This window comes from Silene latifolia, chromosome 3 (genome assembly GCF_048544455.1).
Source record: "Silene latifolia isolate original U9 population chromosome 3, ASM4854445v1, whole genome shotgun sequence".
In the NCBI taxonomy this organism is placed as follows: Eukaryota; Viridiplantae; Streptophyta; class Magnoliopsida; order Caryophyllales; family Caryophyllaceae; genus Silene; species Silene latifolia.
In genome coordinates, this window is record NC_133528.1 from 2,697,144 (window position 1) to 2,721,805 (window position 24,662).

General features: G+C 36.9%; 2 protein-coding genes across 4 annotated transcripts; both read right to left on the reverse strand.

The window, feature by feature from the left end:
- Positions 1 to 159: 159 nt before the first annotated feature.
- On the reverse strand, positions 160 to 5,511 carry LOC141646738 (sucrose-phosphatase 2-like). 3 transcript variants are annotated; one of them, XM_074454670.1, is made up of 9 exons: positions 5,406 to 5,511; positions 4,354 to 4,430; positions 3,957 to 4,256; positions 3,767 to 3,868; positions 2,993 to 3,187; positions 2,432 to 2,722; positions 1,957 to 2,143; positions 534 to 580; positions 160 to 439 (listed from the first exon to the last, which is right to left on the reverse strand). In XM_074454670.1, exons 2-9 carry the CDS (start codon positions 4,411 to 4,413, stop codon positions 356 to 358), a joined length of 1,266 nt encoding a protein of 421 aa, XP_074310771.1. In that variant the 5' UTR covers positions 4,414 to 4,430; positions 5,406 to 5,511; the 3' UTR covers positions 160 to 355. The 3 variants fall into 3 exon arrangements, with proteins under 3 accessions (XP_074310771.1, XP_074310772.1, XP_074310773.1); XM_074454671.1 differs by having other exon boundaries at positions 4,354 to 4,471; positions 5,406 to 5,505; XM_074454672.1 differs by having other exon boundaries at positions 4,354 to 4,448; positions 5,406 to 5,497.
- Positions 5,512 to 6,460: 949 nt separating this feature from the next.
- LOC141646740 (ABC transporter I family member 6, chloroplastic) lies at positions 6,461 to 12,689 on the reverse strand. The gene is made up of 7 exons (XM_074454675.1): positions 12,276 to 12,689; positions 10,328 to 10,378; positions 9,722 to 9,943; positions 9,077 to 9,199; positions 8,470 to 8,646; positions 7,836 to 7,936; positions 6,461 to 6,981 (listed from the first exon to the last, which is right to left on the reverse strand). The coding sequence occupies exons 1-6, from the start codon at positions 12,600 to 12,602 to the stop codon at positions 7,850 to 7,852; spliced, it is 987 nt and encodes a 328-aa protein (XP_074310776.1). The 5' UTR covers positions 12,603 to 12,689; the 3' UTR covers positions 6,461 to 6,981; positions 7,836 to 7,849.
- Between the last annotated feature and the right edge of the window lie 11,973 nt (positions 12,690 to 24,662).

Here is a 24,662-nt window from a genome sequence, read left to right on the forward strand (position 1 = left end):
GTACTGTTTTTTTTTATTATTATTTTTTTTTTCTTTTTTTTTTTGTATATTTAGCCATTTAGCTGCGAGTCTTAAAATCTTTTAGTACGAGAATATGAGACGTTATTTTAAGAGACTTGTTAATTTAAGCCCATCGTCAACCTGATAGGAACGAATGTTAAGTCCATCGGTTATCAAATATGATGCGAGAAAGGAAGAACATTGCTAATTTGACTAGAATTATGCATCCATTGTAAATTGTAATTTGTAATACACATGGTTATTCCTCCGATTCAACAATGATTGTCGATTACACCTGTAAAGAAAGGTATCCAGCTGCAATTATTGGTAGAACACAGGGCCAACTGCCAAGTCTTTAGAAGAGCCAGTTTCCTGGACCATCTGCAGTGTATCCGTTCATCCATGTCTGATGTATATGCATCCATGTATACCCATCGGCCTGAAATTTGAGTACGTGAGCCAGACTGTCATGCTCAGTTTACAGAGTCGAATGAGACGAGGTTTAGCAGATTTGTTAGATGTTGAAACTGTACCTTTGAGTTTAGTAGAACTGTGGTTAAACAGCAACGCCGCTCCTCACCTACATGAAAATCAAATATTTATATTAGGATAGATCATTTATCTTTTTTATCGGCTGCCAAAAAAAAAAAGGATCGAGCATTTATCCTAGTTATTCAACTATAAAGCAACAAAAGACTACCCTGGTGCGTGACGCCTCAAAGGCTTTTGCCAATGGCAGGGTAATAGGAGTCAGATGTAAGTAGTCTTGTTCATAGGTTGAATAGACCGACTTTTTTCTAGATGACTCAAGATGAAAATCGAATAGAGAACAAAAGTCATATTGCTCAAAAATAAAATTGAAGATAAAAGGGAAAATGCCACAAGAATCGAGTCATCTTAACAACAGGATGACACGACTGTCAATCCAAAATTCCCAACCATGGGAATTTCTGACTCCGAAATCAGGGGAAGAGAAACTATACATGTTATTTGTATTATGACACTTCATGCAGATTTGATACACACACTCGCGTAATTTGAATAAAAAAGAGGTTAGTGGACAGCCGACAGCGCTCCCCAAGGGAATTAAATGAAAAATCAATGTTGTTCTGTTCTAATTGGAACTGGTTGGTCAAGCCTTCAAGGTTAAAGCTACATATATTCAGCATTTCCGCCCATCTAAGTTTTCCATTTCCAACACATAACCAAGGCACAAGACACAACTGTACTTGCAAGTAGAGCTGAACCTTTAGGAACGGAACTACATAAGTTATGTCGGACACTCGACACTTGGACACTTCATTTTCTGCTATACAGGAGCCAACGCTTGGACACACACCGTTGTCAGATACTTCTAATCAAGTGTGAGTAGCATAGTTAACACACTTGAAGTTGCAAACAGATGTAGCTTATTATTTATAGGATGATAATAATAGGGGATACAAAAGGTAATCAGTACAGCTACTAGCTTGTAAGTAAGTTGTAATGACACGGACAAACAATACTTACAAATTCTATGGTAAAACCGTCTTTGTGTATGAGATCATTAAAAGTAACTATGTTGTAATTGAAAAGTAACTTAAATTTTTAAGTTTACAAGTACTATCATTTTAAGTTATTTTTCAAGTATAACATAGTTACTATTAATAGTCTCATATAAAAAGACGGTCTTACCATAGAAATATAGAATTGCCCAACAATACTAATTCTTCAGTTCTAGTCAGTGAAGAATTTTCCTTCCCACTCCCTGAAATTAATATATTTGTGGGTCCCAACTATTTATTTATTTATTTTTTTTTTTTTTTTTTTTTTTTTTTTTTTTTTTCATGTTATATGGTTTTGGAAACATGCTGGGAGGAGGGGAAAACAAGAAATCATGAAGTCAATAGTACAGCTGAGGCAGCAACGAGTTATCTGCTCCCGATCCAAAAACATAGAAAGCAAACTCTTAATTACCTGATTGTTCCCATTTATCGAATTTCACTAGCCATGTATCAGAACCAATCTGAGCAGAACTAATGCGATCCAACCACAACCAAAAGCCGCAACCTTTCTCATTCCCATATGAATTCTCTAGTGCAGTTAAGCATTCATCAAAACATTTCTGCACTCCAGAAGGATGAACAAAGATACCGGATGGATGCTGAATTGAAAAATCAAACAAGCAGCGTAAGTAACAGCGTGTCTGTTGAAAAAAACAGTATATTACTAATATCACACACTAAACAGGTTAAGAGAAGGAACTCATTCTGAATAAAGCCTACCCTAGCGCAATCAGCAATAACATCCGAACCCATATCTCCCCAAGGCCATGTACCAACTCTAATGCTTTGGATTTGGTTTTGACCATGTAAGAAAAACGGACAACTTTAGTATGAAATGTAATTATTTCAAGCTGAAAAAGAAAGAAACAGATTCTAGTGGGGCATACAAAGTGTGACTTCAAGTTCTGGAAGAAATCGCCAGACTTTGTTACGTCCCCACGTCGCCATCGTTCACAAGACAAGTAAAATTTTACAATCTCAAATCCTGGATTCATATTTTCGGTCATGCACTGAGATAAGTCAATTGCATCTCTAGGTGATGAACTAGGGCCGAGATCAAAATGACCAATGGCTTGCATGATACCAGCGGCACATCTTTCAGATGCATGAATTATGTTTTCATTGTTCTTTGCATTTTGTGCATGCCATTCTAGTAACTCCTCTTGTGCATTACTGACCTGCAAAATGAAAGGTAATCGTCAACGTCATATCGAGAAAGAACTACACAACTCATGAAGTACAACAACACCATCAGAGCCTTAATCCCAAAATGATTTGGGGTTGGCTGACATGAATCATCCTTTAGAACCGTCCATGGGTGAACGCACACCTCAAAATGCGAAAAAAATAGAAAAGGGAAAAATGAAAAACAAAAGGGAGAGCGAAACATAATACAAAGTCAAGGTAAATTTATAGGTTGTGAAATTATAAAAACCTTTAACACTAACCATGACACCATATACTCCAGGAACGGTAAACAATTCAGCATCATTTCCAGAATCACCGCATACAAGGGTGTTTATGGGGTACTTATCATCAGCTTGAAATTTCTTCAACAGGTAAGCAAGAGCCTGCCCTTTGCCTGCTCCTCGAGGTAGTACGTCCAGAGCTTCGCCACCGCTATAAATAATTTTAATATCTAACTGAGCAATAAGATTATTCACACCGATATCATTGACATTGTAAGGTAATAAAGGCTCTACAATCTTACAGACTGAACCAGACATTATGAGATACTACCTCCTTCCCATTCAACTATTTTACTTTGCTCTTGGCACGAAAACCAAGGAAATGAGAACGAGAGTGTTTCGGAAATATTTACTTGAAAACATGAGACAGATTTGTGGTCCACCAATAACAAAGGTTGTTGGTTAGAAAATAACACAAAAATTTACCCACAGTCCCCACAGTGGAAAACTGGAAGTGTAAACAATTTCACAAATTCTCACTTTAGACGGACACTATCCGTCTAAAACTGTAGACGGATAGTCCCTCTCACAAAATGAGAGTGGATAGTGCAAGTGGGTGGGAAATGGATACCCCCACTTGCCTTCCCACTTGCATTTTGTGAGAGGGCCACTATCCGTCTACAGCTTTAGACGGATAGTGTCCGTCTACAATGAGACGGATTGAAACAATTTTGATGGATTAGGAATACAGACAGTTGACTGGGATGGGTGGAGTAATGTTTAAAGTATCGTTCTCAGTTTTCAGTATCTCACCCCACGTGCCACGAGGCGTGCCTGAAGAAGATTGATGATTTGAGGAGCCTTAGCTTTGTCGACAAAGAAGCTCACCTTATGAGGGCGCTGCTCAGTTTCAGACTGAATTCAACATTTTATGATCAGCGACGCATAAATTCAACATTTTACGAGAACAAACATTTTAATAATTAATGCTGAAAGAAGAGACCTGGAAAACAAGTTCAGGGAACTTGGCAGTTTCGTCTGTCACGATCTCCCTGTCCCACTTATGGTTCAAAGATCTTTCCCAGTCATAATCAGGCACCATTGAATCGCCGTAAGCAATTTCAGTTCCCACAGACATAACAGTTATATCTGGAGTTAGCAAAGGTTTCTCATTCCTCAATTTTGTGTAACTAGTCGGAGATCTTCCAGTCGAAAAAACTAGCAAGGAATCATGGCGATAGTATGCTTCCCACAATGAGTTGAATCTATGCAGAGCACCGTTATGAGGATCATCATGATCAACCTGTGACCAGTACCATACCCATATCCAAAAAAATTAATGATCTTCCTGAAAGAAATTAGTTTTAAATAATAATATGACGAGGTTAAATATTACCGACCATTGTATAGTCAAGATCTGAAACCAGCATGAGACGCGCAGCACAGTTAAGCCGATTCATAGTGTTGCCCTTAGTGACTGCCAAATTTGGACATGCTAGAATTCAGAAGATTGATTAACTGTGCAAGAGCATTGATCAACATAACCAAGTTTCACTGAAATAAAATCAAAAGGTGCGCTAATCTCGACAAGGGTAACTGGGTAAGGACTCGTAAAAAAGAGATATGATGCATATTGAGATCAATTTGCCAACCCACCCTTCTTAATTGGAAAAACCCTTCATCGGATTTTCCTATTCTTAACAAAGTTTCTATAATTAACTTATTAGCATGTGCCCTTAGGGCACATGTTAGCAAAACCCTTCATATAATTGATTTACCAAAAAGCTACTTTGTTCAAATCGGCTACAGATATTAATCATGGATACTTAGCAAAAAGTTCGGTTCAACCACTTAAATTTCATCAAACCAACAAAAACAACTAGCAAAGTTACTTCCATTTCCGATTGAGCTAAAGACTCACTATTCCTCAATTGTGCATATGCCGGAATAAAACAAAATGACTCACTAACACCGGACTCAATTCTCATTGCAATTCTCACTATTCCCATTGCATTATGCGTCATCCGGAAACCGCCTATTATGATTTGGGTCGGATAACATGAACAGCTACATAATCAAATATGATTTGGGTCGGATAACATGAATCATCATACGAAACCGTCATAGTAACGGCAAATTAGGTAAATAACAGCTCTAATTTCCAACACATAATATCTCACAAACAAACATGTCCATTGAAATTTCATCAATATATTAAGAGCGATTAACATCAAACAAATACTCCCTCCGTCCCGTCCCAATCATTTGTTTACCTTTAATTAAAATACTCGCGCGCAATGAATATGAAAGGTATATAAATGACTGAGACGGAAAGAGTAACTAATTAAAAATCAACGGGCAAGAATTACAAAATTCTGTCTAAAAGTGAGATAATCAAAGAAATTGTAAATGGCCAAAGTACAAAAATGAAACCAAGATCAAGGAGATTTACCAGATGGTGCGACTTTGGAAGTTATTTCTGGTACTTCAGAGTTCAGAATCCTGCTAATCTTGCTTTGGTAGCCTACCCAAGTTCGAGACAACCATTTTTGTCTAAAACATTAAGACGGGATTTTGTGACCATTTTATGGTCAAATACTCAAATGTGACCGCAAGGTTAGACCTGGTAAAACGGGTTAATCGATCGGATTCGGGTCGGGTTAGTTCGGGTCTCACAATGATATCGGGTTAATTCGGGTCGGGACGGGTCATTTCGGGTTTGTCGGGTCTGTTTCAGGTCAAGCGGGTCGGGTTGTTTCGGGTCAATGAATAATAGAGAAATAGTCATTTCAAATCTTTTCGGTTCAATTAGAGTTATATTTTGTCGGACCATTTTTTGGTTTGGTGGTTTAAGATCGGGTCATTTTCAGGTCGGGTCGGTTACGGGTCAAGAAAGCTCGAATCATGTTCGGGTCGGGACAGGTTAATTCGGGTGATGTACAGGTCACTTTAGGCCTCGAGTCAGTCTTATCGGATCGGGTCGGTTGCTTTTGCCAGTGGACCAGTATTACAGTTTATGGAACTCGTTTTTCAAAAGTGGTCATATTTAGCGTTAAATGGTCACAAAATATCATCTTATTATTTATTTATTTCAGACCAAAATGGTCCGTCTAAGTGAGACCAACTAGGTAGCCTAAATGTGCTCGAGGAGTCCAGATACTCACATGTTCACAATGATACAATCGGCTTCGTAAAATTTGGTCTCACTTAATACCGTTATCAAAAAAACAATTCGATCTAGTATAATCGTAATATAATTACTCCTATGTTAATTTCGCGTTAACTTCATGTTCACTTCAGTCGTGTTTACAATTGCTCATTAATAAGTCGAGTCTAATTCATTTCAGTTTATGTTCACTTGTTCAGAAAAAAAAAAACTATTTCAATTTAAATAGTTTCAGTCTTAAAGTAATCTTTTACTCATACAATTGAAACTCAGAGAACAATTCAAGTGAATATCTCCCCATTTAAAATTTTACGCCTGCTTTACATAAAATTCACATAATTACTGAAATTTCAGCTAATCATAGAGAACAACTTGGCACTATACCGATTAGGCGGCGATTATGAAGTTTTACAAAGAAATTATTACAAGATAGTACATTTTACAGAGGACATACAAAGAAACACTTATTCACTATAGTGCAAGAATGTGCCCCGCTATATTTTTTGGATTTGGCTGCAAGTATCAAACCCGAAATGGTGTACATTGTCAGGCACGACTGATTTGTGGAAGAACATCATATTTTGGACTTGAACGAAGCATCGGAGTGTCTGACACAGACAAAGTGAAGTTTTCCGAATACCACTGTTTATGCTACAGTTATACAGCAAGAATAGAAAAAAGACTACATTAATCAATTTGCAGTATAAAAATCCACCAAATATAAATAGGATGGTACTAGGGCAACTGCAAGAGGCATGGCGAGTTTGACAATATATTCCCCCCTCGGATGTCAGCCTACAAAATTTGGTAAAGCCCTCTTCTGTACAGCACAACTGAAGATCGCCGCCAACAAGTAACTCCTCTGAACAAAAAAATGGTCAGAATAAGCTTTTAAGGTGTAAAAGATGCACACGAGGGGAGGGGGATTCAAACGTACAATCTATCTATTAATAATAGCCCTCAGTTTTCCTTTTCTGTAACAATGCTTGAACAGCTGACCCATTGGCAATGGTCTTAACCTTTGATGACGTTTTTACCAATAGAGTCTAAGGCGGATGGTAAAGCCTCAGTTTTTACCAGTAAAGCGAGACATCATTGGATAAACAAAATGGTAGAGAAGGCATATACGGAGTATTAATTAAAGAAAATAGGTGTTTGTTTGTTAAATCTCCTCAATTAGCTCAAATATGTTCCCGGTGATAACTTTGATGCTATCATGATACAAGAAGCAAAGAGAGTCTAATGAGCTCTTTTGCATTATTCCATCATACTCCAAAGACAAAGAAATGCAAGTCTTTGGCCCCGTGATAAATAAAATCTTGAAGTTTTAGGCAGTGCTGGGCAAAAAACACTTGGGTAATACTTTGCAAAATCGAGTACAGTTTACGTACTAACAAAAACCATATTTTATTTTAAAACCAGGAAAACCAAATCATTATTAAGCAGGCAATGAGATTACATGACTCATTGACCGTGTTATGAGAAACCCAGTATTTTTAATCTTAAAAAAGATGTTAACAAGTCATTTACGTCACAAGTGTTATCACAAATTGGTAGCAACATCAAACAGATCCAACAACAGGCCATTACAGAAATCACAAAAAGTAGATAGGGAAAGAAGTGACAAACGTTCAAGTTTTGATTCAACTTTTTAGAAAATGTGTACCCTTAATTTCCAAGTCAACGCAGAAACAAGAGGAGAAAAGCATGTAATACCATCTGGAATGAAATCATGAAGCTGATAATGCTTTGTAGCCTTCCTTCTCAAGGACTAAAGCAAGGGAACTATCTCCAGTCTTCACTATTCTTCCATTTTTCTGAAAGAAAGGATAAACAATTAGAATTAGCAGTGGCCAATGTAGAATTGGGGGTTGAGGGGTGAAATATATTTTGTGGAGTGGGTGGGGATGGGGGGCTTGTTCTTCATTGGTCATAGCAGCGTATTATAATAATATTGGTTGTGTCGGTTTATATACTGGCCACGGATCTGCCATGCCGGTTAATAAAGGCAAAGTATAGAGCTTATCAGCCATTGTGGGTACTTATAAAGTTCCTTCACATATCTGTAAATATAACCAGTATCGGCCGTTTAGGTCAGTAGGGCTACTTTTGAAACTGTGACTATGAAATTGCAGCCTTCGACAGTAGAATACTATCTCCATGCAATCTTCCTCCTAATAGACTACAACTTAATTCAGTGAATGGCAGTATGATCTAGTTAACATAGAAGTCCTTATGAAGAGGATATAATCCCCTCCCCCTACATAGTTGAGGCACCACATAACATTGGTAATTTGTCGTTTTAAATTCACAAAATACAACACACACTGATCATAACTTCTTGACTTACCATGATGTGAATATACGCTGGCTTTATGTAGTCTAGAAGACGCTGATAATGAGTAATCATCAACACAGAGTTACTTGGAGTCAACAGCACGTTGACTGCTTTTGCGACATCCTGGAGTGCATCTACATCTAGCCCAGAGTCAATTTCATCTAGTATTGCCAAGTCAGCTCCCAAAACCTGGATCATAGAGATGTCATTAGATGCAGAAATACAACGTGACTTGTTTCTCAAATAGTACCATAACTCGTTAGTGCCCGGTGCACGATGGAGTCCTTGCAAATCGGGGATCTGGGAAGGGTCCCACCATAACTCACTAGTCCATTGTAAGTTAAAAAGGACTTGACCTCTGTCCTACTAAGAGCAGTGTACCCATGTAATGGAAAGATCGGGAATCGCTTCGTTTTAAAAAAAAAAATAACCGACACTAGTAGATATTAAATGTTTTTCATTCCATGCTTCATTATAAGCCTTGTTTATTCTTTGAGTACGAATATCTATTACACATTACCCTCAGGAAGAGATAGGATCTACGATGAAAATAATACCAGAACAATCCCTTCACCCCAAGTTTTTTTCATATATTTGTTGCAGAAAAATAGAAACATACCGCTAATTGCAATATTTCATTACGCTTCTTTTCTCCGCCACTAAAACCTTCATTGACATTTCTGTTTAGAAAATCTTCCTTCATGTTCACCATTTTAAGCTTGCTGTATACATGCTGAAAGAACTGCAAAAGGTAAACAAAATATCCCAAAACTAATTAATATTTCCATAAATTGTAAGCCAACTAATTAATAAAGGGAAAAACATAGACAAAATTTAAAATACAAAATTCAAGCATGAGATAACGTATACGTATTGCTCCGTCTTTTGGGAAAAAGACGAAGGAGGTTGTTCCAATTATCTTTATCAAATGCCTCTTTTATAGATGCTACATACAAATTTGTGAGATTAATTTCATGGAGTCGTGAAGATGATAGAAAATAGTAAAGCAGAAAATCTAGTTGTTAGTCAAACAAAAGGGTCTTTACCATGTTAGTTGATTAATAAGATGCAAAGATGAAATCGAGAGAAAGAGGGACCGTACAGAATGAAACACTATCAATACAATAAACACCACTAACAGCAAGAATGGCATAGCCATCCTTAGACTCTTTACACACAAAATTAAAGTAGGAGCGTCTACAAAAATCTTAAGATGGAAAAAACACATAGCTGGGTCCATATCAGTTCAAAATGTATTGAGTACCTCTATAACGCCTAATTCGGGAAGACCAAGTTTTCTTTGTCGTGCATTATATGCCATATTTAGGAATTCTGAATTGCTCACTCCCGGAATCTCAACTGGTGACTGGAAACTCATAAAAATCCCTGATAGAGACCTTTCCTCTGGCTCCATCTCAAGTAAGTTTTGACCTTTAAAAGTCACCGTTCCTCCTGTAACTTCATAATCTGGATGTCCAACAAGAACCTACATATTACAGCAAGGCTGCTTAATTGATCATTGAAATTTGAAAACATTGCGAAAATTGGCATCATAAAATATATAAAACGCAGCTGACGGATTGCAAATTCCCCAGTGACATCATAAAAGCCAATAGGGAAAACGAAGAAACACAGATTCTCAACTGAACCCATCGTGAATAGTAAGCAGTAAATTATGGACACTACACATCAAATAATACTTGAGGAACTTTTAGGTTAAAATATTAAAATAGAAGTGCCGGCATGTTTGTATAGCAACTAGTTCCTGAAGTTCCGGCCGACAATAACATATCCAGCAAGAAGCACACTAGACTTTAACTTCTGATAATTAAAAGGGTATATGAAAGACTACAACTAAGAAACCACTAACCTTGGAAAATGTACTTTTGCCAGAACCATTTTTCCCCATTATGGCATGCACCTACAGCAACAAGTTGATGTCAAACAAGTTTTGCTGAAAAACCAACCCACAATTGATAAAGCAATAGAGAGCACATTGATAACTAAACTACAGAACCAAATAACCCTAATGAGTATTACTATGGAAGATTCTGAAACAATATCGCCATATATACAAATATTCAAACATGTTGATCCAACAATAATCAGAAATCGGAAGTAAAACTAAGTAGAGAAAACCATTCAACGGAGTCACATTCAAACAAAACTCTATGAGTGGAAGGGAGGTTAATTGTTCGTGCATTTAGATGATCTATATTACTCTTACTAATTTAGAGGTATCCAACATGAGTATGTGCCCAAGTGTCCAAAATCATTCTGGAAAATCCACATGTTTTTGCCTTAATATGACGTGTTCGAGTGTCATACCATGTCCTAGTGTTTAACGCCGCACACGGATAACATAGGTTGTAACTTGTAATAGCCAGGAAAAAAAACCATCGAAAATAAAACGATACGAAAAGTGGAATGTAGCTATGATCTAATAATTGACTTTCTAACACAAATGAGCTAAAGCCACAGGCCCGCAGGCTCCAGAGAGGCGATACGGTTAATATCAAAGTAATAATCTGTTCCTGGTAACCTAAGTATGCAATGCCTGTTAGTAGCACATGGATTGATTTTGAGAATAAACTTTGTTTTCGAAACATGTAATACTCTCCGTGGTGACATCTAATTGGCAGAATTATAAGCCATTACGTGATGCAACTGCCAATATTAAAATTTGCCAGAACCAACTTTTACCATGACATTTTACCAAAAACGAAACATATTCAGCCATAGAAGCAAATTACAGCTAAAATTAACGTTACTAATTTGTTTCAGTGTCTAAGATTCAAAGTGAAAGTTCTCCACTAAATCCAGTTTCATGCTGCTTTCGTAGTCTCAAATTTTGAGGTCCGATATTTTTTATCGACCTCGATAGAACACTGAGTCCCGAGTTTGCTTGACTAGAACTCGATAATCCACACTAATGCAGTAATTCCTCCAATTCCATTAACTTCGCAAACACAACTTAATCAAACATACATACACATACACATGAATCCTTAACCATATCTACTGTCTGCAACTAACATCAAATCAAACTCCGCCAATCTCAACTGAAACAACACATACTTTCCTGAAGCTAAAATACTGTCGAATTACTTCTGAATATGATTTCATACATGTTATTCATACAATAACCTCGTTTCATTCAATAATCCACACTAAGGCAGTAATTCCTCCCAATCTATTAACTTCGTAAACACTACTTAATCCATAGTCCACACTGAGGCAATAATTCCTCCGAATCTATTAACTTCGTAAACACTACTTAATCCACACTGAGGCAATAATTCCTCCGAATCTATTAACTTCGCAAGCACTACTTAATCCACACTGAGGCAATAATTCCTCCGAATCTATTAACTTCGTAAACACTACTTAATCCACACTGAGGCAACAATTCCTTCGATTCTATTAGCTCCGAGTGAATCCCTGACCATATCTTCTATCTACAACTAACATCAAATCAGTGTAAAGAATCTCATCTGGACTAACACAAATTCTTACCTGAAACTATAATACTGTCGAATTCGACAAATTCAGCTGAAATAACTCAAATTCTTACCGAAAGCCATAATACTGTCGAATTTGACGAATTCAACTAAAATAACACAAATTCAAATTCTTACCTGAAGCTAAAATACTGTCGAAATCGACGAATTACTCCTGAACATGATATGATACATGTTTAATTATATAATAACCACGCAATCTCATCCAATTATATACTAATCACATCAAATTACATCCAACAAAATAGCAAAAACTTCACAAGACAAAATCGAACAAATTAAAATTAAAGCACAAACCTCGCCTTCGTAAACGGTGAGATTAACGCCATTAAGAATCTGCTGCTGAGACTCAGCGATGACAGCAGTAAGATCCTTAACTTCTAGGAGAAGCTTCTTATCGCCGGAATGAGACGGCGCCGAATATAACTCGGTGGCGGAAGCAGCGGCGGCGAATAACGGCTGGCGGTGGTGGCGGCGGGAGGTAGAGGAAGAGAGAGAAAACGAGGGGAAGGTTCTAGAAGCGGTGGTGGCAGGAATTGTAATTAAGTTGGATATTCGAGGGGTGTTTTGTGGAGAAGTGTGTGAGAAGATGAGGATTGGATTAGGGTTTGCGCATTTCGCCATTGTTGTTGTTTGAGCTTCACATCCACAGAAAGGATGACTTTTTTTTTGTTGTTGTTTAGTGTTTTACTGAGTTTGGCAGTCCGTAGTTTTGGGGAATCAATCAATACATACATATAGAGTGTATATATAAGTAAGAACTTTTCAAGCAGAGAATCCAACTTTTTTAGAAATTTTAACTAGGTAAATTTCGAAAAAAAATTGACAAATAAAATAACAATTTTTTAATAAATTGAAATCCTAATAAGAGCAGATTTTGAAAAAAATTAACAAATAAAATTATCCTAAGAAAAATAGATTTCTTAATATTTAAAACAAGTTTTAATAAAACTATCCTAATAGAAGTAGATCAAATGTATCTTAATAAAAGTATCCTAATATAAGTAGATTAAAATTATCAAATAAATAATGGACATTTGTAATAGTTCAAGTTATCATTTTTATTTTTGCCCCACTTATGGTATCATACATTTGTAGTTTGTATTCTAGCATTAAAATAAATTTCAGAAGCTGACGGATAAATAATGAATTTATTTGATTAAATTGTTATGTTAATATGATGTAATGTAATCTTACGTAGTTACACAGAGTACAAACTACGATTTCATCGAAATATAGTCACTAAATAATCATTGGAGTGTGTATATAAATCATAAATGCTACTATTTTTGTTTCATCAATTTACTCTCTATAAGAATGTAGAGATCATTAGGTCGAGAAACGAAATCGAAAAGAACTGAAGTAGAATTTGGCTGTTATTTGGACAACTCAAAGCTTTTTGTAACAATGAAGCAACTCATAGTATTATTCATATGATGAATTGCTAATCATTTCTAAACTCACGCATTAGCCTAAATTTCGAATAATAGTAAGTTTGGAAGAGTCTTAATAATTCTACTACTAATCATGCAACAAACCAACAAGATTATGAGGAAAGACAAATTAGTTTAAGATGGGTAAGGATTAAGCCAAAAGACACAAACTTTAACACAAAAAACTCAAAGATTCAATCTTTGGGTGAAAACAACAATGGTGAACAAGGAAAAGATGAACAAGAGAGAGATAAAAACAATAAAACAACAAAGAGAAGAATTCTAACATAAACAGCTAAACAAAACTTAAGAAAGCAAATGTAAACAAATGAAACTAAGGAGAGAAAATTGTACCAATTCAATAGAAAAGAAAGTAACTTGGATTGAAATTATAAGAAAGGAGAAATCTTCAATATTTTTACAACCCAATTTCTAGTACTAATAATGAAGTAATTAATGAAGAACTTGTTCTAATTAAGGAAGGATTAGCAAACTAATTAGGAGAGATTCAAACTTGGTAAGGAAAAATATAGGTCTAGGGTTGTCTGTACAATTGATTTTGGGAAGGGGTTTTTATGGTCTTTCATTGAATTAGAGAAGAAGAGGAAGTAAAGCCCATAAATCCGCAGCTATCGCTCTATGCCGGTGGACTGGCTACCAGTCTGGCTACCGGTAGCGCGCCTTTTGCAATTTGGACTTGAAACTTGGAAATTTAACTAGCGTGCGTGTTATGCCGGTGGACCGGTTGTCGGCCTGCCGACATAACACGCTCTTCTATACTCCAATTTCTTCCTTGGTGCGTCTTCTACCGGATGGTCGGCTACCGGTTCGTGCAACGGTAGCGAGACCAAATAATTCTTGCTTTTTTTTCTTCTTCTTCTTCTTCTTTTTCTTCTTCTTCTTCTTCTTCTTCTTCTTCTTCTATCTTCATCCTCAAGGGATTGTTGTGCTCTGTCGGTGGATCGGCTGCCGGCCTGCCGGCAGAGCATACTTCTTCAGATTTTTCCATTTTTCCTTGTAGTGACAGGTGAGGTTGTTCTGCCGGTGGCTGGACTGGCTGCCGGTCCTTAAGAAAGCAAATGTAAACAAATGAAACTAAGGAGAGAAATTGTACTAATTCAATAGAAAAGAAAGGAACTTGGATTGAAATTATAAGAAAGGAGAAATCTTCAATCTTTTTACAACCCAATTTCTAGTACTAATAATGAAGTAATTAATGAAGAACTTGTTGTAATTAAGGAAGGATTAGCAAACTAATTAGGAGAGATTCAAACTAGGCAAGGAAAAATATAGGTCTAAGGTTGTCTGTACAATTGATTTTGGGAAGGGGTATTTATGGTCTTTCATTGAATTAGAGAAGAAGAGGAAGTAAAGCCCATAAATCCGCAGCTGTCGCTCTGTGCCGGTGGACTGGCTACCAGTCTGGTTACCGGTAGCGCGCCTTTTGCAATTTGGACTTGAAACTTGGAAATTTAACTAGCGTGCGTGTTATGCCGGTGGACCGGTTGCCGGCCTGCCGGCAGAACACACTCTTCTATACTCCAATTTCTTCCTTGATGCGTCTTCTACCGGATGGCCGGCTACGTGTTCGTGCAACGGTAGCGAGACCAAATAATTCTTGCTTTCTTCTTCTTCTTCTTCTTCTTCTTCTTCTTCTATCTTCATCCTCAAGGGGTTGTTGTGCTCTGTCGGTGGACCGGCTGCCGGCAGAGCATACTTCTTCAGATTTTTTCATTTTTCCTTGTAGTGACAGGTGAGGGTGTTCTGTCGGTGGCTGGACCGGCTGCCGGTCTGCCGGCAGAACATGCTTCTTCAGGTTTTTCACTCCTTTTATTCTCAAGCTAACACGAGTTAGCTTCTTCACTCGATCTTCAATACGTCTTGCCTTTTCCAAGGCCAATCCCCTACAAAAGAGTATGGGGAGTCATAATATCGATGTACATGAAATGAAGGGCAAAACACGAGCGATAGTGAGCTAGAAACGTGCTAAAGAAGGCAAAATGCTTGAGAAACGGGAAGTGAAATGGTGTAAACTAATCAAATATCAGTGCCTTTTTTGTCGCTATAAAAAAACTCAATTGCACATAACTCTTAGACCGGAATTCAGAATCGGGCAATTTTTTTTCCTAAAATGATTATCTCCGCATAATCTACAATTTGAGAAAAAAAAATTGTCAACTGACATTTTATAGGTTTTTTTTAAACGAAAATCTCAAATCAACCATATTTTCGATCTTAAATTTCCGAATGACCATTTTTATTTTATCAATCTATAGATCGCGAAAAGATAACCAATTTGAAAAAAAAATTAGTCAATTCCTATTTTTGGTCTATGATTTATGCTCAATTGAAAATTTTAAAAATGATAAAAAAGGGTACGTTGTGCTACAAAATCAAATCTCAAAGGTAACATGCGCACAAACTTAAAAAGTTGGGTACCACGTGCAAAATGACAAAGTTTGAGGATACCATGTGAATTTTTTGTTAATTCAAAAACGCACAATTATTATTGTTAATGTTAAAATAAAGAATCTGTTATAAAATAAGAAATAGGGAAGACACTACAAGAAAACAACGTAAAGGCGTCTACAGTAGGCGACTGTCAAAACAATCGCCAATTTGGCGACAGAAAAAAAAAGGCGGGCGACGGAAAACAGTCACCAATTTGGCGACTGTAGCTTTTTATCCGAAAATCTGTAGAAAATCCACGGGCGACGTCATATTATCCATTTTGGCGACCAAAAACCGTCGCCAAAAGTAGCGACCATTACCCGTCGCCAAATTGGCGACCACAAACTGTAACACCCCACGGTAATTGAAGAGGTCCAGTGATAGGCTTAAATGACTAGTGCTTAAAGGGATTATAAGTACTACTCATGTCAACAAAGTGCACTTTCTTTTATGGTCATCCATGCGAAAGAACTCCAAAGTTAAGCGTGCTTGACTGGGAGTAGTCTTAGGATGGGTGACCTCCTGGGAAGGTTTCCGGGATGCGCATGAGTGAGGACAAAATGCGCTATAAAGGACCCGTGTTGATCTGTGGGCCATGTACACAGCTTGGTGAGCTATCATAAGTAACCGCTCCCGACCTGGTTTGGGCCGGGGTGTTACACAAACCGTCGCCAATCCCCTGCTATGTTTTCAACTCTCATTTCTTGACCCGTCACCATTCATTCATCTTCTTAACAAAAAAAAAAGCTAAGGACCCGACGCCACCATCAACTACCACCACCATCGGACGCCACCACTCGACGCCACCATCCGCACACCACATCACTATCGACCCTTCCTTCACTGTTCTTCTTTTTCATAAAGGTTTGTTTTCGACTCAAATTAATTTAATTACTTCAATCCTTCATATTTTGTTTAAGTTGTGATGCTTATTTAGTATCTAGTTGTAATTTATACATTAGTGATGCTTATTAATGCATGTAGTTGTAATTTAATTAGCATTTTTGTTAATTAATTTGAGTTAGGGTTAGAAATTGGGGTTTTTGTTAAATTGGTAATGTCATTTGATTAGGGGATGTAATTGAAGGTTATCTTGATAATATTAGTATTATTGAAGGTAGTAACTTAGTTTTAGTAATATTGAAGTAGTATTGTTGAAGGTAGTATAATTTTATGAAGGTATTATAATGTTAGGATTGTATAAATTTGCCTTATAATTGACGAAATTAAGTTAGAATGAGCATGATGTATAAATTTGTTAAATTAGTAATGTCATTTGATTAGTGGATTGTATAAATTTGCCTTATAATTTTGACAACTTGTTTAATATATAATGACCTAGTACCCGTTCAAGAATTACTCATTAGGAGCAATTCTTGAATAGTCCCCATTTTGGGACTGTCTTTGTACGTTTCAAGTCACTTAGGTAGTAAACACATAGTTGTGATTTTATTAATGAGAAAAGAATTTGGTTGCAATTTTCTTCAATATTCTCTAAATACATATGTGGAATATGTATCTATTCCACATTGTGTATTTGGAGAACTAAGGGGAATTGCTGCCGATTTTTTTTCTCATTAATAAATCACAAATGTGTGTTTGCTAGTGACTTGAAACGTACATTGATGGGTTTAGGTTGGAGTGATAAGGACCCAATTGAAATCTTGAAATTAGCATAAAATGGAGGATGAGATAACCATTGTTTTTTTGTTGAAATTAAATATTATTATTTAAAATGGTTAGTTTGCTATATATTGCCTATAGATTAAAATGAAGAGATCTGAACGTAGCTGGATGTACGAAGAAAGAGTAGATAAGAAGAAACGTCATATCGCTAGATTTGTAAAGGGAGTTCGTGGATTTATTGAATTTGCTAGATGTCAAGATTCATATGATTTGGAACAACATAAACTTAGGTGTCCTTGTACTAAATGTAAAAACTTAAAATATTTATTTGACATTGAAGTAGAAGAGCATCTTGTTACAAATGGTTTTTTTCCAAACTACTACAATTGGATCTCCCATGGAGAAAAATATTATCCCGAAGAGCCTCAAATCCAACAAAATGAGAACCCATATAGAGAAATGGTACTTGATGCCTTTCAGTCTAATGATTTCATTAATGACGACCGTGTACCAATGATTGATGAAGAACAACCAAACCCAAGAGCAAAAGCCTTTTTTGACATGCTAAGTGCTTCCGAAAAAACCTTATATGAGGGGAGTAGAATGACATTGTTACAAGTTGCATCCAGGATAGTTCGTTGCTTTAAAATGTGAGTATAATATGTCATTTAAAGCCGTTGATAGTATTGCTACGTTGGTTGAGGATGTTATACCCGATAATAATGTTATGACCCGAAATTTCTATAATACCAAGTAGTGGTCAAAGGTCTTCAGCTTCCACATGAAAAGATTGATGCATGTCCTAAATGATGTATGCTTTTTTGGAAAGATGATGCTTTGCTTGACAAATGTAAGAAATGTCAAAGGGATAGATATGATACAAGTGAAGGAAATATTGTTTTGAAGGGGAAGAAGGGTAATAAAAGGAGTGGAAAGAGAAAGAAACCAATATCAGTAAACACATTAATTTATTTTCCATTAGCTCCTAGACTTCAAAGAATGTATGCCACGAAAAATCTTGCTAACCAAATGAGATGGCACAAAAAAAATCCTCGTACACCAGGAAAGATGTGTCATCCGAGTGAAGGGGAGGAGTGGAAGCGTTTTGATAGGTTATATCCCGATTTTGCCGAGGAACCTCGCAATGTGAGACTTGGCTTGTGTACGGATGGGTTTGACCCTTTTGGTGAGTTTGGTAGAAACTACTCATGTTGGTTCGTAATGACCACGCCGTACAACTTACCTCCTTGGCTTTGTCTGAAAAGACAATTTATTTTCCTCTCTTTACTTATCCCCGGTCCTGATAACCCAAAAAACCATCTGGATGTTTATTTACAACCGTTGGTGGAAGAACTGAAGTATTTGTGGGAAGTTGGTGTAGAAACATTTGATGTGTCGAAGAAGCAAAATTTCCAACTAAGAGCTTCATTGTTATGGACTATAAATGATTTTTCCGCATATGGTATGCTATCAGGATGGGCAACCGCTGGGCGAAAGGCATGTCCTTATTGCATGTATAGGAGTAAAGCATTTTATCTTCCTAATTCCAAAAAAATTAGTTGGTTTGATTGTCATAGATGTTTCTTACCGGATGGACATATTCATAGAGAGAACAAAAAATCTTTTTTAAAAGGTAAGGAGGTGCGTGACAATGCTCCGGTTCGACTCCAAGGGGATGAGATATGGGAGGCTGTACGTGATTTGCCATCAACAGTCGATGGGACTGAAGAAGAGTTTAAAGAGTTGAAAAAGAAAAAAAAATGGTTGGTTTACAAGAAGTATTTTTTGGGAGCTTCCCTACTGGAAAACAATGTTGATCAGACACAATTTGGATGTGATGCACATAGAGAAGAACTTCTTTGAGTTACTTATTCATACGATTATGGATGTAAAAGGAAAGACACGTGATGATATTAATTCAAGAATAGAATTGAAAAATTTTTGTGATCGTCCTAAACTTCATATTCGTAAGGATGGGGCTAAACCAAAAGCCATATTTACTCTTGACAAAGCTCAAAGAAAGGTATTGTGCGATTGGATAGGAAACATGAAGTTTCCCGATGGATATGCATTCGATTTGAGCCGTTGTGTTGATTTGAAGGAACTGAAGTTGAAAGGGTTGAAAAGTCATGATTGTCATGTTTTCATGGAGCGCTTATTACCCGTGGCTTTTAAAAATTTACTCTCGACTACAGTTTGGAATGCAGTTACAGAAATAAGTCAATTTTTTAGAGATTTATGTTCCTCCACGATATCAGTTGAGGACATGAGTCGTTTAGAAGACCAAATACTAGAAATTTTGTGTAAACTTGAGATGATATTTCCGCCTTCTTTTTTCAATTCGATGAAGCATCTACCTATCCATTTGCCATATGAAGCTAAAGTTGGTGGACCCGTCCAATATAGGTGGATGTATCATTTCGAAAGGTTTCTTAATCATGTGAAGAAAAAAATCGGTAATAAAGCTCGTGTGGAAGGTTCTATATGCAATGTTTACCTAACGGAAGAGATTGCCAATTTTTGCTCTCTTTACTTTGAAAAACATATTGAGACCAAAGCAAAAAACTTGAATATTGATGAAGCGGATGAACTAGACACAAGTATACCCAAGTGTTTCCAAATGCAGGATGAAATAGGGTGTTCATCAGCTGGGGGAACAAGATTTCTGGATGACAAGGAGTATAACCGTGCCCACCTTTATGTGCTATCTAATTGTGAGGTTTTTGAGCCATATGAAGCTCAATTTGTGACAGATTTCATTAAAGAACACCCAAATGTGAACAGAGAGGATGTTTGGAGTAAGCACGAGGATCAATTTCCAGCCTGGTTTCGGAAGCATGTATGTAAGCTAAATATTCAAGATGATGTGATAAGAAGCTTGGCTTTGGGTCCTTCTCGAAAGGTTGTGACGTGGAATCGATATTCATTTAATGGGTTTAAGTTTCAAACATTTGACTATGGCAAAAGTAAGGCTAAATGCAACTACGACGTTACTATTTCTTCTCTTGATGACAATGAATATTATGGCATATTAGAGGATATCTGTGACACCCTCATTTATTGCGGAAAAGTAAACACGTAATTCTAGAATAAAACTGCATGGATATGTTTGTAATAGGTTCATTATAGTAAAAACCTGTAATTTTTAAAATCTGAACCTGTTATAAAGATATCCAAAAGGGAAGGAGTCAAACATGCAAGGTCCAAAATAAATCTCATGAATGAAACATCGCTAAAGTCGCGAAACAAAGTTATACAAACCAAATATGAGAAAGGGAGACATATGTCCCTAAAATGTATGTGACATAAAAAGGGTTTAAGGGTCACAATAAAATAAAACCAGTCTAGGTCCCAAGGTTACTTTGCTCGCTAGCTCGTCCATGTACCCCGTATTTTATACAAATACGAAAGCCACAGTCAGTGGGGAGTAACTCCGAGTTCTCCCAGCCACGAAATGTCATAATTAATATAACATGTAAACATAAGAATATGAATATGAATAACACATAGCCTTAGCATATAGATGCTAGACAATCGTGCTTATCATGTGAACAACAATATAACAACACATAGTCCTAGCCAGTGAATACTAGACCGACTCATACTACACTATCATGTGAATCACATAACATCCAGGAATCCAAACTCTATCAACCATAGTCGGCTTGCATCTCACCTTCTATGATTCATAGAATCATCAAACAAGAAAGGACAATATATCTAAGACAGGCATAAGTTCTTAGCACGGTCAATAGTCACTCTGTAACTCGAGTCTATACCACGAGGTAGGGAAGGTAATCGAACCGGTATCCTGGCTCAGAGGTTCTATCAAAACATGGCCAAGACACAACACAACCCTAGTCCTAAATCTGCGCAGACCTAGACATGCGGATACACACCACCGCACCCAAGACCCACTATTTCATAAAACCAAGTGAGTACCCTAAGGAGTCCACCAAAGGGTTGGCTAGTACTTAAGCTGACCACTTACTCTCAAAATAAGTAACGAGGTCATGCCCCAACTTGGATATAAACCCACCAAGTCAGGAACACAAAGGCTATTGAGCAGTGAACAAACACTCGTCAAAGACTATAAAGACCTATCTATGATGAAGGCCGAAATACTCACCTAGGACCTAGTCCCAGCTAGTCCCAGCTTGAATACTTTAGCCCACACCACACCACACAAGACAAGTAGGACACCCAATTAACCATAAGAGAGGCAAAGAGTCCAAACTTGCACACTCAAATGATCATACACACCCTAGCATATGAAAGGTTACGCAAGAGCATATTTAGCTGACAATCCAACAATATCTCCAATATCAATAATAATCCAAATTCCAGCTAACCGTTAATCTCATAATTCATGAGAACAAGCTAAAATGGCAAAGAGGCAACAAGACTAAGCATAAGGCATCCAAAGCATCCAACAACCAACATGTGAAATGATAATTACAAATATCAAGGCATAACATAAAACCTTCAATAACAACTAATCTCACCTCAAAGACAAACCCTCGACCCGAGTCCCGCGACGGGTCATCGGTCAAATCGAGGCTGGCCGGTTTAAACCTAGTTTGACCAAACTCGTTCGGTCAATCTGGCCCAGCTCAGAGTCTTGGCCTACTTTGGCCCAAATCACAAAATTTATCACAATATCATTCTCATGCTATTTCCAATTTCTATCATGTGAAAAACGAAAGTAACACATTACCAATCACCTAAACACTTAACAAACACCAAACACAACATTAACTACTAATGTGACATTAATTCGTCGAGTAACTCGGAATAGTTACCTTACGCTAGCAAAGAGACAAGTAATAACTTGAGAAAGCTTCTAAAACCCAAAATTACTCTTCATCTTCAACCACATATGAGCCACCTAAAATAATTATGTGAAAGGACGATATTAACGAATTATCTTTATATAAAATATGAGACGAAAATTAATTTAATTATATTTTAAATAAACCAAACTAGCGTCAAAACAATTTATAGACACGGCTCAAAAGTTATAATGACAACCTCAAACTCGGCCTAACCACCAACTACACATGGCCTCAAACTCGTGAATTACCTAGGCCACTGCCTAGGCCACGGCCGCCATCGCTAAGCTACAACCAGGGCCACATCGCCAGGCCATCGACTCGCCTAAAAGCAAGCCACAAGGAGTCCGACACGACCATCACCCGACTACCCATAGCCACCCTTCACCCTACTTCATAACCTCGACCCAAAAATCACCCAAAAGAACCCAAAAGATGCCTAAGTTCGACCCCAACTCCAGTCCTCAAATGCAAAGTAAAAACCCACGATGACAGCTCTCATCCATCCCCGCCCAAAATAGAGTACCAATCGTCCCCTTAAGACTCCATTCTCGCGCCTAAAAACAAATCCTAGGAGCCAACTAAGTCAGCATTTAAAACGGTTTTAGAGCGGAAATCCACAAGTATAAAGCAACTCAAAAACAGTCCCTAAAGACTACAAAAATCGCCCCAACACAGAGTCCAAATCAGTCCAAAACAATCCCTACATGTCAGTATACACCATCTCAACTATAAAACACACCAATTATCACCCAAAACAATCCATACATGACAGCATACACCGTCTTAAATATACCACTTACTAGCTAGCATCCCAAATGATCCCTAGAGGTCAGTATACACCGTCTCAATCATCTCCACATATCAGTGTACACCGTCTCAACTATACAACTGACTAATTAACATCCATAAGGATCCCTATATATAATTATACACCGTCTCAAATAAATAAAGCTGAAAGTATAAATTGGGTTTGTAAAAATACATGACGAAAATGAATGTTACTTAGATCGGAATGACAAGAACGACGAGAGGAGCGCTATGGAACAAAAATAGTTGAAAACGGATAAGGAACGAAGCACCGACGTCGATTAACAGATCAAATTTTGAAAAGGAAATAAAAATCGCCAGAAGAAGAAAAAAAGAACGAAAAAGAAGAAAAGAGTGAGAAATTGGAAATGAGACAGCAGCCTGCTAGCCTGCTATTTATTATACGTATCTTTCTTCATCGTTAAGTAATTTCGCTCGTTTTTAAAACCGTCTCGAGTTAATAAAATCGGTTTTAGTAAAAGTTTCAGTAATAAAACGGAATCAATAATAAATAAATTTAATGAGTGAAAATAAAATAAACTCAGCCAGCTAACGGAAATGATAGGAATTCGATTCGAATCGGAGTTATTAACGATTTTTACGAAACTAACGGATATTAATAAAAATTGCTAATTTAGTGAAATAAGCTCAAAATAGCTAATTGGACGGTTTTGTTCCCAAAATCCATCTCGGGTTCACTTAAAACAACTTTCATAAGGACTCGTAAAGAAACGGAAATTATTAAATAAATAAACTCGAACTAACTGCAATAAACTCGAACTAACTTTAAATAAACTTATTAATGATTATTAAAATTAACTTATCGAATTATGATGAAATTAATTAATTAGCTAAGCATATATATATAAATCGTTAAATGATGTAATTAAATTCAAAATAGCAATTAAAAGAATTTTATCCAACTTAATAAAACACGGGGTGTTACAATATCTTTGAGTTGTGCTACAATGGCCGGGATCGGAGTTATAAAACCGTCTTATTCAAGATTCAATGGAGGGATAATTCCGTAGCTGGAACGAGAGTCCATGATCGTTACAAACTCGTGGAAGTGAATCATACTCGAACCTACTCTAAATATGACTCGTTTATACTTGCACAACAAGCTCATCAAGTTTATTTTGCATCTCTTCCGAGCACAAGTAATGATAGACAACAAAAGCAATGGTGCGCCGTTTTTAAAACAAAGGCGCGATCAGAAGTTGATACATCTTTTTTTCTAAGAAGAGGTTGTATCAGAAACAGCTTTGTCCCCCAGTTGATCATGATGAAATTATTTATGCAAATGAGATAGAAGCTGAGGAGGAGTTAGAAGAGGAAGAAGAAGAGACTGATAAGGAGAGGGATGGGAAGAAGAAGAAGAAGAAGAAGAAGAAGAAGAAGAAGAAGAAGAAGAAGAAGAAGAAGAAGAAGAAGAAGAAGATGATGATGATGATGATGATGATGATGATGATGAGTAAGAGACGGTATTGAAAATATACATATCAAAATTTGGAAACAATTATTAGCGTTTT